This window comes from Salmo salar, chromosome 24, assembly GCF_965601325.2.
Source record: "Salmo salar chromosome 24, fSalSal1, whole genome shotgun sequence".
NCBI lineage: Eukaryota > Metazoa > Chordata > Actinopteri > Salmoniformes > Salmonidae > Salmo > Salmo salar.
In genome coordinates this window covers 22138339-22157311 of record NC_138314.1, presented here as the reverse complement: position 1 = coordinate 22157311, position 18973 = coordinate 22138339, and the positions used below count along the sequence as shown (strand labels likewise).

The window sequence follows — 18973 nt, the reverse complement described above, 5'->3', positions numbered from 1 at the left end:
TTCAAAGTAGATTTTTTTAAGACAACCAAGAATCTCTCTGTGTGACCCTGACTTATCCCACTGCACAGCAGGTTAAAAAGAGATCCTCCTTTTCCATGTCTCCTTTTAAGCATATACCACATTTTTTTCTCAGGGCATATCATTTAGGTATCCAGTACATGATTTTAAAATATACTAAATACTGTACATGAAGAGTACATCGTGGGTGGCTAGTTGAAGAAATAACTTCAGTCTTGAACCAATATTTCAGTTGGATCTCTCATGTTCTCTTCTGCAAATAATTTGCTTAATATTTTTTTTTACGATTTTGTAATATGCTTATATCACTGTAGTAAGTCACAATATTTGGTTTCCAAATTCAGGGACTTGTATATTGCATGGCATAATATTTGAGTTTTGAGTTTTATTTTGGTTGTGTTTGGCCTGAGTGGCGGACATGATTTGGCAGAACATGTTGTAATAACTTAGAGTTCTCTGTAAATATGTGTTTCCATGACCTTAGGAATTGTCCAGGGGGCCTCTGAAGGAAGAGCAGAGACCTACTAGTACGACATACATCAAATATAGCGGTGGTAGCACAATACATACAACCACAGAGGAGCGACTTCAGCTATACTTGAGCTATGTGTGTTTACAAAGCTTGGCCTTGTCTAACCAATGTACCAAGTATCAAGCTACTATTATCACACTGTACTCATGAATGTGCTCTTTGAATGCGAGGATACTTATGGAGTTGGATAAGAGTGCATCAACAGATGTGGTCTTCTCCTCTGGGTCTCCAGGGCTACAGTGTACCTGAAGTGCACTTCTCTTACACCCTCGTGTCCTGGTTGTCCTGGTGTGTGCTGCCCCCCCCCCCCCCCCCATCCTGATTCTGTCGTGGCACGGCGGACTAGTCCCAATCCCCTGGGAGGAAGAGGAATGTTTTCCCAGGGAAGCTCCACTCCAAAGAACCCATCCCTTACATAAATAAAACATCACTATGGATTAATGAGGTTTATCCCACGCAGAAAAGCTAACTGTACAGTGTGTCCTACAGTACACAATGTTCTTGACTGTGTGTGCACCACCATGTGTCTTTTCTCTGTCTGGAGTTAGAACCTCTCCATCCTTCTCCTGTCATAGGGTTTATTATCACACTTTTCGCCATTATCATGTATCATCAAGGTAATATACTACACTCAGCTGCTTTTTCAGTTGTTTGTAGATCCGTATAGTTTTTCCTATACAATATTACTTGCTGGAGGTTTAAGGAATTGACATGCGTAATGCAATGTTACTGTAGGATGCCTGATCAGAGCAATAAGCATTATGCTCTATGGGGCCAATTCCGATTTAAGAAATGTATGCCTTTCCTACACATGCCCTTCTTATGCACTTCTCAGTGGTTGTCATGTAGACTTACCTTATGTATCGTTCTGGTGACTGGGTGTATTAATACACCACCCAAAGTGTAATTAATAACCTCAAAGGGACATTCCATGTCTGCATTATCCATTTTTACCCATCTACCAATAGGTGCCCTGCTTTGCGAGGCATTGGAAAACCTTCTTGGTCTTGTGGTTGAATCTTTGTTTGAAATTCACTGCTCAACTGAGGGACCTTACAGATAATTGTATGTGTGGGGTACAAAGCTGAGGTAGTCATTGTAAAATCCTGTTACACACTATTATTGCACACAGAGTGAGTCCACAGAGTGAACTTATTATGTGACTTGTTAAGCAAATGTTTACTCCTGAAGTTATTATTAGGCTTGCCATAACAAAAGGGTAGCATACTTATTGACTTAAGACATTTTAGCTTTTCATTTTTTATGAATTTGTAATCATTTGAAAATAAATAATTTGACTTTGACATTATGGGGTATTGTGTGTATGGAAGTGACGCAAAACCTACATTTAATACATTTTAAATTCAGGCTGTACTACAACAACATGTGGAAAAGTCAAGGGGTGTGAATACTTTCTGAAGGCACTGTAACGGTTATGTGTGGTCTGAGTTCCATAATGATTCAAATAGACTACAAGTCCCAATGTTAGCCTAATATAATCGACTAAAGCTAGCAACCCTCAGGATCATCCACACAGACGTGACAGAGGAATGAAAAGTAAACGGAATGGAATGGAATGGAATGAGGCTAAATGTATGCTACAATTGGAAGAAAACTAACACTGAAGTGAGAGTTATAAATGTATGTGCCTATTACTGACGGTGGCTCTGGATAGTAGCTAATATTTAGCATGTTACAAATTGTAAAATAAAATAGAGAAAAGCCTGGGCATATAATTAAAACATAGATCAACTCATACATCAACTCGGCAGGTTCAGCCCTATAACTTGTGTCTCATAATTTTGAGGGCACACAATAAAAATTCTGAATAACTGCACAGCTAATTATAGCCTGCTTCACTGTGGAAAAGGGGCCGTAATACCTGTCATGCTGATATGATTTTCCGTTTGTTTCCGTATGACTGGTTTCACATTCGCCTCCAGGGCTCATAAAAACAATTGTGTATTTACAATCCCTGTTTCCAAACGGATTACTCATTCACCTAGCTCTTATCAATAGCTCTTATATATTTATAAATTACAGTGCATGTAGAATGCTGTTATTTCTATCAGGAAAAATGAAGTAGATTCATTTTCCACATGGAACCGGTAGGTTCGCTCGACCTTATTCAAGGTTTCTCGCACATAAAGGTGGTGTAATTATGAGGGAATTAAGTCAAGGTTAGAATATGGCTGACCTTGACACACATTTACATTTTAGTCATTTAGCAGACGCTCTTATCCAGAGCGACTTACAGTAGTGAATGCATACATTTCATACATTTAATTTCACGCATTTTTTGTAAATTTTTTTTTTATTTTTGTACTGGCCCCCCTTGGGAATCAAACCCACAACCCTGGCATTGCAAACACCATGCTCCACCAACTGAGCCACAGGGAACCACACACCTCCGCCACTTTATTTCTTAGATCTCCATCCCAGATGAATAGTGGGCGAATAGTATGCTATTCTCATTCGTAATTAAGTTCAAGGTCAGAATACGCATAGAGAGAACAGTTCACAAAAAGGGAATTACGCTCCATTTACGAACACTTAACTCGGGTCGGAATCAGCCCCAATATGCACAGGGACGTACACTATATATACAAAAGTATTTGGACACCCCTTCAAATTTTATACACCGTTGCTGACAGGTGTATAAAATCGAGTACACAGCCATGCAATCTCCAAAAACAAACATTGGCAGTAGAATGGCTTTCCTGAAGAGCTCAGTGACTTTCCATGTGGCACCGTCATAGATTGTCACAAGTCAGTTCATCAAATTTCTGCCCTGCTAGAGCTGCCCGTTCAACTGTAAGTGCTGTTATTGTGAAGTGGAAAGGTCTAGGAGCAACAACGGATCAGCCACGAAGTGGTAAGACACACAAGCTCACAGAATGGTACCGCCGAGTGCTGAAGAGCGTAGCACTTAAAAAACATCTGTCATCGGTTGCAACACTCCAAACTGTCTTTGGAAGCAATGTCAGCACAATAACTGTTTGTCGGGAGCTTCATGAAATGGGTTTCCATGGCCAAGCCACCGCACATAAGCTTAAGATCACCATGCACAATGCCAAGCAACGGCTGGAGTGGTGTAAAGCTTGACGCCATTGGACTCTGGAGCAGTGGAAACGCGTTCTCTGGAGTGATGAGTCACGCTTCACCATCTGGCAGTCCGACGGACGAATCTGAAATTGGCGAATGTCAGGAGAACACTACCTGCCCCAATGCATAGCGCCAACTGCAAAGTTTGGTGGAGGAGGAATAATGGTCTAGGGAATGAAGGGAAATCTTAACACTACAGCATACAGTACAATAACATTCTAGATGATTCTTTGCTTCCAACTTTGTGGCAACAGTTTGGGGAAGGCTCTTTCCTGTTTCAGCATGATAATGCCCCCGTGCACAAAGCGAGCTCCATACAGAAATGGTTTGTCGAGATCGGTGTGGAAGAACTTGACTGGCCTGCACAGAGCCCTGACCTCAACCCCATCAGTGCCTGACCTCACTAAAGCTCTTGTGTCTGAATGAAAGCAAGTCCCCACAGCAATGTTCCAACATCTACTGGAAAGCCTTCCCAGAAGAGTGGAGGATGTTATAGCAGCAAAGGGGGGACCAACTCCATACTAATGCCCATGATTTTGGAATGAGATGTTCGACGAGCAGGTGTCCACATACTTTTGGTCATGTAGTGTATTCTTAAAGCCTTGTGTTAAAGGGCCACAGATCCAAACAGCTGTCACTCAACTGAAGCACAGGCTCAACAGGACTGCTCTTAGCTGGGTTTTGAACAGGCAGATGTGTGAACACAGCCTAATGGTTCCTGAGTGTTTGCAAATTCATCACCCTCATACATAGTTGATTGGTGTTTATGTTCAATTACCTGCTGTGTAATCTGCTCAGTTTCTACTTTAACTCTCAGTCATTCTCTCCATATCAAGCTCTGTATCTTTTAGTGTATCTGCATGTACAGTACTCGTAGGCGTGTGGGGTGGGGGTGTGTGTCAGAGAGAGTGAGAGCGAGAGAAAGAGAGATTGATGGATAGATGGACATTCCCTCTCCATGCTGGAGAGCCCCCGAGAGCTTCCTGTAAGTTTGTTAAAAACACGGATGAGAAGCTGTTGATAACATGATTGTGTGGGCGCCATCAGGGAAGGTGACATTAGAGACAACCTTTAGTGGAAGAGGAAGTCAATCAGTGGAGCAGGAGGGAGGTGGACAGCCAGCAGTGGGACGTGTGGTGGTGCACAGGGGAATCTCTGGCCACAGGCCAGACACAGGAACATGCGGGTAGTCACGGGTGTTATGACTGTGTGTGTGTGTGTGTGTGTGTGTGTGTGTGTGTGTGTGTGTGTGTGTGTGTGTGTGTGTGTGTGTGTGTGTGTGTGTGTGTGTGTGTGTGTGTGTGTGTGTGTGTGTGTGTGTGTGTGTGTGTGTGTGTGTGTGTGTGTGTGTGTGTGTGTGTTTGACTGTGCACATGTGTGAGGACGTGCGGATGTGTGAGTGTGTGTGACCCATTGGTTTAAAAAAAACAAATAACGCAACACCTCATGGCACGTGACCTACTTGTTGTGTGTATGTACTGACATGTATGTACTGACATGTACCTGATAGATCCACACACAAACTACATGTTAATGTTTTTAAATGTATGGAAATGGTGAAGTATTTTGTCTGTAATATATTGTTCCTTATATATTGGGCCCAAGTAAGACTAACTGTCGCCATTGGCGTTGGCTAATAGGGATCCTAATAAATCGAATCAAATCATTGCCACTGTTTCTGTTCCACACCTGGCCAGTGAGTCACTCTCTAGTGGTGTCAGTGTGAGCCGCTATGCTCGTCACTCTGATCGTGGCTCTGTTAACCTTTAAGACAAAAGGCCCTGACGTGCTCAGGCTCCTACTAACCTCGTGAGGGGAGGCGCCTTGAATTACATTTATTCTTCTCTCTTCCAACGATGGCTCATTTTATAACAACTGGAAAAAATATCTTGGAAACCTTTCATCAACTCCAAAGGTGAATCATAAAAGCAGTTTTGTCTCCTTGTTTGTAATATAACTGATTGTGATATTCAAGTTTCCAGGTTGTTTAATACAGTGCAATAAAATCATTAACAGCAATATTACTAAATTGACATTATCTTATGGAGGTTTGACAGCTGTTACAGGAGTGAGGACAGAGACCAATGAATCCCCCAGCTCTAGGTTGATTTCCATGGCCATAGTGGGGTTTCACCATGTAGTTTTTCCATTGTGATCACAAATGTTTTATAACAACATAGGCAATACAATGGACTCACCTTGAATGAACAACATATGAAAGAATGAAGGGTGTGTGTATGTTTTTGTGTGTGTTTGTGTTTGTATATCACGTCCCCCGAAACCGGACACTGTTGTAAGATCCACTGAACCCTCTCCCACGTGACAGACAGGCCCAACAGGCCCGGACACACAATGAACAGATCCTTAGAGATGGCCAATGTTTACTGGAGGGTTGTCAGGGACTCCTCCACGCTGAGGTAATAAGGAAGGGATTATTTGCTTTGGCTGCAGAAGAGGGCTCTAATCAGATCACTGCGACATGTGAGTGCAGTATTTTCTTTTTCGCCACCCAATGCTCTCCCTCCCTTCTTATTCTCTACTCTACTCTACTCTCCTGTATGTCTGTCTGTCTGACCGTCCCTCCCTTCCTGTCATGTTTACTACTCAGTTTCTCCGATTGTAAAAGAGGTATGTGTGAGTAAGTAAAGGAGCTCTTTCCTTCTCTGTTTGCTTGTTTAGTGAAAAATAACTAGTATACAGCCCATAAAACCATGGCTTTTGGGACATACGCCTGATATCAATTTCCCCTCAATGACAATCTCTTGTTTTTGCATGTCCTCCCTATTCAGTATGTGGGAGAAGAGGGAGGGTAAGATAGATCGGTCAGGTTTGTGGAATTGGATTTCCATGGCAGATTGACACACATCACCAGCTTTATCTGATGGTGCATGACAGTTATTGTAATGAAACGCCAATGGAGGCGAGCCAGGAAATGTGAAGATAATGCCATGGCACAGAGGCCATTCATGGCACAATCTAGCTCTTTATTTCTTTGGGTATTCCATGCTCTATCACTCCAGGAAGTGACAGCTGGGGCATGTGAGGGGCGTATGTGGGCAGGAGGAGCGCTGGTCTGGAGGAGTGAAGGAATATCTCTGGTAACTGATGGAGCTTCACTCCACTGCATTGTGTTCTGAAATAACTCCCTGATGGAGATAACACACCTTTATATAGAGGACTGACAATGGCAGTTTATATCCACTGTGCTAAAAATGTTAGTGCCCTACTTGGAAATAAATTGTATACACAATGACTACAGACATTTTAAGAATAAGCCTGTTGTTCCTAAACACTTTACACTCCTTGCTTAAATGGCATGTCTCTGATGGAATTTGGTGTGATGCTTTCGTCCATCCCATTATCGTCAAACAGAAGATGAAAACATAAGCCAGAACACGTGCCTCAACAGGACCATACTAATAATAATGATGGAAGGTGTGGACTGTCCATTTCCTCAGTTATCTGATGTACATAGCAAGTGGTCTCTCTCTCTCTCGCTCTCTCTCTCTCTCTCTCCTCTCTCTCTCCTCTCTCTCTCGGCATGCTGTCACTTCAGTGCCCTACTCTGGTGTCTCTGGGTACTGCAGACCTTAGGACACCTGCTCTTTGCTGACAGTGGAAGTTTCATTGTAACTTTTTTTATGTTAGTTATGATGATCAATTGCAGGGACCTTCAAATTACTTATTTTGCAAAAACTCCCAAACAGGACGTGGTCGAAGGAATTGTCGGTTGAGCTCCGAGACAGGATTGTGTTGATGCACAGATCTGAAGGGTACCAAAACATTTCTGCGTCATTGAAGGTCCCCAAGAACACAGTAGCCTCCATCATTCTTAAAAGGAAGAGGTTTGGAACCACCAAGACTCTTCCCAGAGCTGGCCGCCGGGCCATACTGAGCAATCGGAGAAGAAGGGCCTTGGTCAGGGAGGTGACCAAGAACCCAATGGTCACTCTGACAGAACTCCAGATAGTTCCACTGTGGAGATGGGAGAACCCTCCAGAAGGACAACTATCTCTGCAGAACTCCACCAATCAGGCCTTTATGGTAGAGTGGCCAGACGGAAGACACTCCTCAGTAAAATACACCTGACAGCACGCTTGGAGTTTGCCAAAAGGCATCTGGTCTGATGAAACCAAGATTGAACTCTTTGGCCTGAATGCCAAGAGTCACATCTGGAGGAAACCTGGCACCATCCCTACGGTGAAGCATGGTGGTGGCAGCATCATGCTGTGGGGATGTTTTTCAGCGGCAGGAACTGTGAGACTAGTCAGGCTTGAGGCAAAGATGAACAGAGCAAAGTATAAAGAGATCCTTGATGACAACCTGCTCCAGAGCGCTTAAGACCTCAAACTGGGGTGAAGGTTCACCTTCCAACAGGACAACGACCCTAAGCACACAGCCAAGACAATGCAGAAGTGGCTTCGGGAAAAGTCTCTGAACGTCCTTGAGTGAACCCGAGCTAACATTTCTGGAGAGACCTGAAAATAGCTGTGCAGCAACGCTCCCATCCAACCTGACAGAGCTTGAGAGGATCTGCAGAGAGGAATGGGAGAAACTCCCCAAATACAGGTGTGCCAATCTTGTAGTGTCATACCCAAGAAGACTCAATGCTGTTATCACTGCCAAATGTGCTTAAACAAGGGTCTGAATACTTACGTAAATGTAATATTTCAGTTTTTTATTATTTAATCAATTCTAGAATAATACTTAAACATAACAAAATGTAGAAAAAGTCAAGGTGTCTGAATATTTTCCGAATGCACTGTAAGTGCGAGATTTCTTGCATGAGAGTTTTCTCACTCTCATGCAGGAATTGGGGATTGTGATATGAGCACAGTCGGTCTGGACTAGTCATCTGATACATATTTTGCATTCTATTTTAGATTAAATTAAGAAATTAGTGGTTGCATTTAATGGAATCCAACACTGATGGTTTAAATTGAGACGTCCCGTGTGCGGTCCCTTACAGTCTTTAGGAAGCTCATGATGCCTGAGCCTCCGGTGCCCGTCTCCTCCAGTGCCGTGGGCGCCCTGCTGACAGTCTCCTCCTGGGAAATGTTCCCCTGGTTTCGGAGCTGTCGGGCACGGGCAGCGGGCACAGTGATAAAGCGGCTGACCACGTTGATGTGGTAGCTGCGGAGGGCAAGCAGCTTGGTCACACAGAGCTGGAAGGATTCGGTCAGCCCCCCACAGGCCTGCTGCTGGACAAAGCCTCGCAGGGAGGGCTGCAGAGAGATGTCCTGGATCAGACGCTTGTGGGAAGGGGGCATGTAGTTCCTCATACGGGTCAGAAAGGCACCTGTACAAGTAGATAGCACATTCACCCTCACTGGAAATGACGTCTTTAGGATACCTAAGTATAAAAAATATGTCTATGTAGAATAAAATGCCATGCCAAAACATTTTGGAGACGTCTGTATAACACGGGACATGTTACAACTCTTTGTGGTTCTAAGTGAACATTTCCTTATTACATAAGAAAAGGCCTTTTAAAAAGTATGTTAATGCAGCCATTAATGGATTTTTGTGTGGTAATATTTTTTCTATGCACTGACTCTTCTGGACCTTTGCTTTCTTACCACTCTTTGCTTCATGTTTGACACCCAGCAGCTCATCAAAGCAGTGCAGGAGACTGCTCTGGGCAGCACTCCCACCAGAATACTCCATAGGCTCTGCCTGGACGCCCTCATACACCAACCCAGCTGGCATGGAGGAGTTGTCTTTCCACCTGACCAACACACATACAGGTATATAATACACTGAGTATACAAAAACATTAAGAACACCTGTTCTTTCCATGACATAGACTAACCAGGTGAATCCAGGTGAAAGCTCTGATCCCTCATTGATGTCACGTGTTAAATCCACTTCAATCAGTGTAGATGAAGGGGAGGTGACAGGTTAAAGAAGGATATCTAAGCCTTGAGACAAATGAGACATGGATTGTGTATGTGTGACATTCAGAGGATGAATGGGCAAGACAAAAGATGTAAGTGCCTTTGAACAGGGTATCGTAGTAGCTGCCAGGCACACTGGCTTGTGTCAAGAACTGAAATGCTGCTGGGTTTTTCACGCTCAACAGTTTCCCGTGTGTATCAAGAATGGTCCACCACCCAAAGCACATCCAACCATCTTGACACTACTATGGGAAGCATTGGAGTCAACATGCGCCAGCTTCCCTGTGGAATGCTTTCGACACCTTATAGAGTCCATGCCCAGACAAATCGAGGCTGTTCTGAGGGAAACTCTATATTAGGAAGGTGTTCCTAATGTTTGGTATTCTCAGTATATAGTCATAAATTACATGTATATTATATGCGTCTAACTTTTGTCAGACATAAAAACTAATTTTATGTCGTCTAGCCCTAGGGGTATTCAGTACCTACCCAGACAGATAGATCCTCATAATGCCATAGAAGACTTCTGGTTTGACATACACTGGAACAACATAAGAGACATCTATATGCTGAGAATGCAGGTGAACTGGACTGAATGTCAATGCAGTAAAACATCTCATCTGTTTCAGCTGTAGTACCATGCATCAGTTTAAGTGCATCTGTCATGCCCTGCATTGCCTGGCTGAATTCTTCTAGTGCTCTGGTTACAGTCTCAACATCACCGCACTGGACCCCATTAATAACCAAAGGAATACTCTGAAACACAACAAAGCATCAGAAATCAACATAGTACTATGGATATTATCTGCTCAGTTATGTGATCTACTGTAGTATTTTTATTTGTGTGTCTTGTCTATTTTGTCTTTACTAGTCACAACTAAAAGACCACTGTTTCCTCTGACGGTCTCATGCCTGTCCTTCTCAGAATGTGCAATACATGTGTGACCAACTGCACATTATACAGCTCTTTGTGTGTTTCAGGAGAGGCCTTCACCTTAATGGCTGGCACTGCAGCCAGCTCCACTAGCAGAGTGACCATGAAGAACCCTCTCACACTGTCCCCACCAGGCAGCGTGACAAGCAGCTCCAAGTTCCTGGGAAAGCGATGAAAACAACAACTATCACCAAGGCCACAATGACAGCTGGTAAGAAGTCAAAGTTCCAGCAAACTATTTATGAGATTTTCAAATTGCATTAGCTAACAAGCAAAGACTATTGGAATGTGTAGAATCTACAAAGACAGCTTGTTGGAATCAGTTATTCAAGACGATACTTACTCCATGTCAAACAGTCTGGTATGGAAGATGAGGTGGTGACATGAAAAATAAACACATTTTCCTTAAATATCACTGACAGACAAAAGTAGAATTGTATAACAGGAGACCCGTGAGTATTCTAATCTTACCCCTGTGGATCCCTCTTCTTCCAGTTAGCCAGTACTGCGTCTGCATGGGTAAGGATGGGAGGAAGTCCTAGGCGCTGAGACACCTCACAGTATGGAATGGCCAGGTTGCGGGGAAGCATCTTATGGGAGATAAGAGTTCATATCAGAGGGACTTGCTGTTATATAACAGCTGATATTCAGTGCATTATATGATGACTGGGGTTATGTTTACAGATAGCCAATGTACATACAGTAAGTCCCTAATGTGCATGGATCTAGTAATGATCTGTTGCTCTTCATATACCTGCTACCATCACCAATTCGCACAGATCCACAGATGACGCAATCTCTATTGCAATCCACACGGCCCTTTCCCACCTGTACAAAAGGAACACCTATGTGAGAATGCTGTTCATTGACTACAGCTCAGCGTTCAACAACATAGTGCCCTCCAAGCTCATCACTAAGCTAAGGACCCTGGGACGGGATCCTAGACTTCCTGATAGACCACTCCCAGGTGGTGAGGGTAGGCAACAACACATCCGCCACGCTGACCCTCAACACGGGGGCCCCTCAGGGAACATGCTCAGTCCCCTCCTGTTCTCCCTGTTCACCCATGACTGCGTGGCCACGCACGACTCCAACATAATCATTAAGTTTGCCAACAACACAACGGTGGTTGTGTTGTGATTCCAACAAGATGATTCCAACAAGCTGTCTTTGTAGATTCCACACACGACTCCAACACCATCATTAAGTTTGCCGATGACACAACAGTGGCAGGCCTGATCAACGACAACGATGAGACAGCCTATAGGGAGGTGGTCAGAGACCTGACCGTGTGGTGCCAGGACAAAAACTTTTCCCTCAACGTGTTCAAGACAAAGGAGATGATTGTGAACTACAGGAAAAGGAGGACTGAGCACGCACCCATTATCCTCGACGGGGCTGCAGTGGAGCAGGTTGAGAGCTTCAAGTTCCTTGGCGTCCACATCACCAACAAACTAACATGGTCCAAGCACACCAAGACAGTCATGAAGAGGGCATGACAAAACTATTGCCCCTCTGGAGACTGAAAAGATTTGGCATGGGTCTTCAGCTACTCAAAGGTTTTACAGCTGCACCATCGAGAGCATCCTGATGGGTTGCATCACTGCCTGGTATGGCAACTGCTCGATCTCTGACCGCAAGGCACTACAGAGGGTAGTGCGTACAGCCCAGTACATCACCGGGGCCAAGCTTCCTGCCATCCAGGACCTTTATACCAGGCGTTGTCAGAGGGAGGCCCTAACAATTGTCAAAGACTCCCGCCACCCTAGTCATAGACTGTTCTCTCTGCTACTGCACGGCAAGCGGTACCGGAGTGCCAAGTCTATGTCCAAGAGGCTATTAAACAGCTTCTACCCCCAAGCCATAAGACTCCTGAACATCTAATCAAATGGCTTCCCAGACTATTTGCATTGCCACCCTACGCTGCTGCTACTCTCTGTTATTATCTATGCATAGTCATTTTAATAACACTACCTACATGTACATATTACCTTGATTACCTCAACACCGGTGCCCCCGCACATTGACTCTGTACCGGTACCCCCTGTATATAGCCCTGCTATTGTTATTTACTGCTGCACTTTAATTATGTGTTATTCTTATCTCTTCCTAAAACTGCAAGTAAGTAAACATTTCACTGTAAGGTCTACACCTGTTGTATTCGGCGCATGTGACAAATACAATTTGATTTGATTGGATTGGGATTTTGAAGGTCTGATCACTGACAACGATGAGACAGCCTTTAGGGAGGAGGTCAGAGACCTGGCAGTGTGGTGCAAGGACAACATCATCTCCCTCAATGTCAGAAAAATAAAGGAGCTTATCGAGGACTACAGGAAACGGAAGGCCGGACACGCCCCTATTTACATTCAACGGGGCTGTAGTAGAGCGGGTCGATAGATTCAAGTTCCTCGGTGTCCACATCACTAAGGACCTATCATGGTACAAATACGCCAACACAGTTGTGAAGAGGGTATGACAACGTCTCTTCCCCCTCAGGAGACTGCAAAGATTTGGCATTGGCCCTCAGATGCTCAAAATGTTCTACAGCTGCACCATTGAGAGCATCTTGACTGGCTGCATCACCGCTTGGTATGGCAACTGCTTGGCATCTGACCGCAAGGTGCTACAGAGGGTAGTACATCACTGGGGCCAAACTCCCTGCAATCCAGGACCTCTGTACCAGGCGGTACTGGAGTGCCAAGTCTGTAACCAAATGGCACCTGAACAGCTTCTATGCCCAGCGTCTACCCAGACTATTTACATTGACCCCCTTTATTATATATTCCTTTATCGTTTTGCACTGCCTTACTTGCAAATGCTCTATGCACACTCACTAGACTCTACCCAGACAAACACACACTACTGTACATACGCTCACACACACAAAACATGCTCACTAGACTCTACCCACACACTCACACACACTATACACAAACACTCACTAGACTCTACCCACACACTCGCACACACACTACACACTCACTAGACTCTACCCACACACTCACACACACTGCACACACACACACACACACACACACACACACACACACACACACACACACACACACACACACACACACACACACACACACACACACCACACACACACACACACACACACACTGCACACACACACACACACACACACACAAGACTCTACCCACACACACACTCACAACACACACACACACACACACACACACACACACACACACACACACACACACACACACACACACACACACACACACACACACACATTCCCTAGACTCTACCAACACCCTCACACATACTACACTGACACTCCAACTCACACACACACTACATACGCTCACACACACAAAACACACACGCACACACTCACTAGACTCTACCCACACACACTACACACATACACACTCACTAGACTCTACCCACACACTCGCACACACACTACACACTCACTAGACTCTACCCACACACTCACACACACTGCACACACACACACACACACACACACACACACACACACACACACACACACACACACACACACACACACACACACACACACACACACACACACTCACTCACTAGACTCTACCCACACACACTACACACATACACACTCACAAGACTCTACCCACACACTGCACACACACACACACACACACACACACACACACACACACACACACACACACACACACACACACACACACACACACACACACACACACACACACACACACACACACACACACACACACTCACAAGACTCTACCCACACACTCACACACACTATACACACACACTCACTAGACTCTACCCACACACTCACTCACACACACTGCACACACACACACACACACACACACACACACACACACACACACACACACACACACACACACACACACACACACACACACACACACACACACACACACACACACACACACATTCCCTAGACTCTACTACACTGACATTCCAACTCACACACACACTACATACGCTCACACACACAAAACACACACGCACGCATATTGACGCCACACACACACATACACACACATACACACACTCACACTCACGCGTAGACACACTTTCACATTTCACATATTCTGCTGCTACTGTTTATTATACAGTGCATTCGGAAAGTATTCAGATCCCATTATTCTCTGCAGATGCTCTCAAGCTCTGTCAGGTTGAATGGGGAGCGTCGCTCCACAGCTATTTTCAGTTTTGTCCAGAGATGTTTGATCAGATTCAAGTCCGGGATCTGGCTGGGCCACTCAAGGACATTCAGAGACCTGTCTCGAAGATACTCCATCATTGTCTTGGCTGTGTGCTTAGGGTCGTTGTCCTGTTGGAAGGTAAACCTTCGCCCCAGTCTGAGGTGCTGAGCACTCTGGATCAGGTTTTCATCAAGGATCTCTCAGTACTTTGCTCCGTTAATCTTTCCTTCGAGCCGGACTAGTCTCACTTTCCCTGCCTCTGAAAAACATCCCCACAGCATGATGCTGTCACTACCATGCTTCACCGTAGGGATGGTGCCAGGTTTCCTCCAGATGTGCCCCTTGGCATTCAGGCCAAAGAGTTCAATCTTGGTTTCATCAGACCAGAGAATCTTGTTTCTCATGGTCTGAGAGTCCTTTAGGTGCCTTTTGGCAAACTCCAAGTGGGCTGTCAGGTGCCTTTTCCGTCTGGCCAATTTACCATAAAGGCCTAATTGGTGGACTGCTGCATGAGATGGTTGTCCTTCTGGAAGGTTCTCCCATCTCCACAGTGGAACTCTGGAGCTCTGTCAGAGTGACCATCGGGTTCTTGGTCACCTTCCGGACCAAGGCCCTTCTCCCCTGATTGCTCAGTTTGGCCCAGCAGACAGCTCTAGGAAGAGTCTTGGTGGTTCCAAACTTCTTCCATTTAAGAATGGAGGCCATTGTGTTCTTGGGGACCTTCAATGCTGCAGAAATGTTTTGGTATCCTTCCCCTGATCTGTGCCTCGACACAATCCTGTCTCGGAGCTCTAAGGACAATTCCATCAACCTCATGGCTTTGTGTTTGCTCTGACATGCGCTGTCAACTGTGGGACCTTACATAAACAGGTGTGTGCCTTTCCAAATCTTGTCCAATCAATTGAATTGACCACCAGTGGACTACAGTCAAGTTGTAGAAACATCTCAAGGATGATCAATGGAAACAGGATGCACCTGAGCTCAATTTCAAGTCTCATCGTCTTCCCTGTAGCTCAGTTGGTAGAGCATGGTGTTTGCAACGCCAGGGTTGTGGGTTCGATTCCCACGGGGGGCCAGCACAGAAAAAAAAAAAAAATGTATGAAATGTATGCATTCACTACTGTAAGTCGCTCTGGATAAGAGCGTCTGCTAAATGACTAAAATGTAAATGTCATAGCAAAGGGTCTGAAGATGTATGTAAATAACGTATTTCTGTTTTTTATTTTTAATACATTTGCAAAAGTTTCTAAAAATCTGTTTTCACTTTGTCATTACATGGTATTGTGCGTAGATTGAGAATATATTTTTTCATTTAATCCATTTTAGAATAAGGCTGCAACGTAGCAAAATGTGTAAGAAGGAAAGGGGTCTGAATACTTTCCGAATATACTGTATATCCTGATTGCCTAGTCACTATGACCCTACCCACATGTACATACTGTATTACATCAACTACCTCATTCCCCTGCACATTGACTTGGTACTGGTACTCCTTGTCTATAGCCTCGATATTGTTATTTATTGTGTTACTATTTCCTTTTTTATTTAGCAAATATTTCTCTTACTTTTTAACTCTGCACTGTTGGGAATGGGCTCTTGAGTAAGCATTTCACTGTAGTCAACACCTGTTGTATTCGGTGCATGTGACCTAGAAACATTTATTTTATTTGAGGATTTGATCTCAAACCTGAAGGTGCCAGAGTGGCTGAATATTTTGACCTTTGATTTATAGTCAGAAAATATGATCAGCTATTTTTTCACCTGCTGTGATTTCAGAAGAAAACCTTTTTTTCCAAAATAATCTAACGGTTACATGTGTCTCTCTTCCCACTCCAGGTCCAGAATATTCTTAATAAGAAGGGTTGGTGAAAAACCTTGACTGTGTCATCCTCTCCCTCCTGCCACACGTAACCCATGGTCATCACACTCAGGGCCAAGTGGGCCAGACGCAGCTCTCTGTGGCTCTCCAGGAATTGGGTGTTCAGCAGGGGCATCTGAGGGAGTCGGTATAAAAATGGAGGTGACACTACAGTCTATCACGTACAAATGTTAGTCATTATTAATACACTATGCTTGAAATATTACACATTACCCATTTTACTTTGTTAGATATTTAAATGCTTCAGGCTATGTAATGAATCAATAAAATGAATGATCTTCATAATCAAATCAGATGTATGTTTTGTCATCATCTCTTCACACATGACACATTGTTATTAACAGTGTGGAACTGTCAGCAAAAGCTGTTAAACTTATAAATCTATTTAATTTCCACTGTTTAACGTCTTCCAAACCAAGTTGGTAGAATTCAACCAGGTGGTAGAATTCCATTCCCCCCTATTTCACCCCTTGTTACTTACTGATCAGCTGAGTTTTACAGTATAGACAGCTTTACCTTGAGAATGTGGGAGCGCAGCATGTGAGAGTAAATGAGCTCTGTAACATGCTGGGCAATGTCCATCCAGGGCTGGTAGTATGGCGGCAACTCTGCCTTTAGGGTATTGAGTCATATTGAAAAGTGTCAAGGTATTGTCCTGGATTGGAATGCTCTCATCTGCATTCCAAATTCAAACGCCAATGCAGTCTAGAGCAGGGCTCTCCAACCCTGTTCCTGGAGAGCTACAGTCCTGTAGGTTTTCACTCCAACCCTAATCTAGCCAGCTGATTCTAATGATTACAGTAACTGGTTGATATGCAGAATCAGATTAGTAACAACTGGGGTTGGAGTGAAAAACCTAGAGATGGATAACTCTCCAGGAACAGGGTTGGAGAGACAAAAAATACCAATACCAAACTACCAACACAAAAAAACACAGCTTGATTTGGGGTCTCTGGGAAATGAATGTCACTGTGTGAGGCTAAGAAAGTTATAACCTGCCAACCACATATTAAAATTAATCAATGCTACTTACTTTACCCTTACTTTCATTCAACAAACAAAAACGAATGACTATAAGCAGGAGCAGCAGACCTAATGAGATTCAGCAAATACCAACTATTGACTGACACCAATTACAAATGCAATTGGTATCTATTGAAATACCTACCAGGGGTGAAGGGAGGATGAAGCCAAATTCCTCAGAGACATGGTAGGGGTCCAAAGAGAAAGGCTTCTGTGAGTCTGTGATAGTAGTGGCCATGGGGGCTGAAAGAGGGCAGTTTGAATGATCTGGTAAGTATGCAAAGTGAGAGTTCAGCCAGACCTCAAACTTTCTGGACCCCAGCACAGAGTTCACTTGTAAACCGTGTCAACAAAAATCTGCTTACACAACTTTTATCTTTACCTTTAGCCACACTATTGCACAATGGTCTCATATCATTATGAGTTAGTAGTTCTAGGGTCGAGACATGCTTTTGGCCTTGTGATCTAGTTTGACCTGTACTGGTATCAATCTATAAACATGTCTATGCGAGAAATGTTATGTTCAATCCATATCGCATTGTGATTACCAGTGATGACAAAATAGCAGCTTACATAGACGTGAAGAAAATAGTAATGCAGCAGCCTCATCTTGTGGAATAGATAACACATTACAATGGTTAAAATAACATGGTGGACACATTTTGGTACTTATTCACATATGTCAGTTAACATATGCAATGTCATTGTCTCAAGCAATGTCTTGATTAGGGTTACTGTAGCCAAAAACACGCATGCGTTTATTGAAAGTCAATAACTAATTAGTCCTTCCCAAAGCGGCTTACTGTTAACAATAGCTGTTTACTGTAAGATGAGAGTGTGCACCGATATGGGTGCGATGCAGCCTCTGGCACATTATTGTTATCTAAAAACATTGTGTCAGGACAATTTTTCAATCTATAGAAAATACATTACTAACTGTCATTACACAATTATACCATTTTGGTGTATCCAGTAAGCCTACTCTGGCTTTTCTTTCCACACAAGGACATTTAACACTGTGGATATTACTGCTCTGGGTATGTTCATAGACACTTTCAACTCTAAAGGTCAAATGTAATTTAATCTTCCTGTTCTCTCAACAAAGTTAAAATATACCAAAACATGTGACTTTGTGTGTGTGTGTGAGAGAGAGAGAGAGAGAGAGAGAGAGAGAGAGAGAGAGAGAGAGAGAGAGAGAGAGAGAGAGAGAGAGAGAGAGAGAGAGAGAGAGAGAGGCAGGCAAAAAAGGAAAGGGAGGGGGTGGAATATTGAAAGTGGAAGGATGAGTGACCATTCTTTCTTAAACAAACTAAGGTGCAGTGTTTGGCCAGCCCACAAGAGAACGGGTAAGGAGCTTAAAATAAT

General features: G+C 43.9%; 1 protein-coding gene and 1 long non-coding RNA gene across 2 annotated transcripts; one reads left to right on the top strand and one right to left on the bottom strand.

The window, feature by feature from the left end:
• Positions 1-8312: 8312 nt before the first annotated feature.
• Positions 8313-17926, bottom strand: LOC106585586 (indoleamine 2,3-dioxygenase 2). The gene is made up of 10 exons (XM_014171962.3): positions 17754-17926; positions 17102-17197; positions 16581-16700; positions 10958-11076; positions 10830-10844; positions 10547-10646; positions 10191-10308; positions 10042-10093; positions 9235-9383; positions 8313-8954 (listed from the first exon to the last, which is right to left on the bottom strand). Exons 1-10 carry the CDS (start codon positions 17844-17846, stop codon positions 8590-8592), a joined length of 1227 nt encoding a protein of 408 aa, XP_014027437.1. The 5' UTR covers positions 17847-17926; the 3' UTR covers positions 8313-8589.
• LOC106585587 (uncharacterized) lies at positions 9216-16880 on the top strand. The gene is made up of 3 exons (XR_001323984.2): positions 9216-9402; positions 10534-10697; positions 16543-16880. It is a non-coding gene; the product is annotated as an uncharacterized LOC106585587 (long non-coding RNA).
• Positions 17927-18973: the final 1047 nt, after the last annotated feature.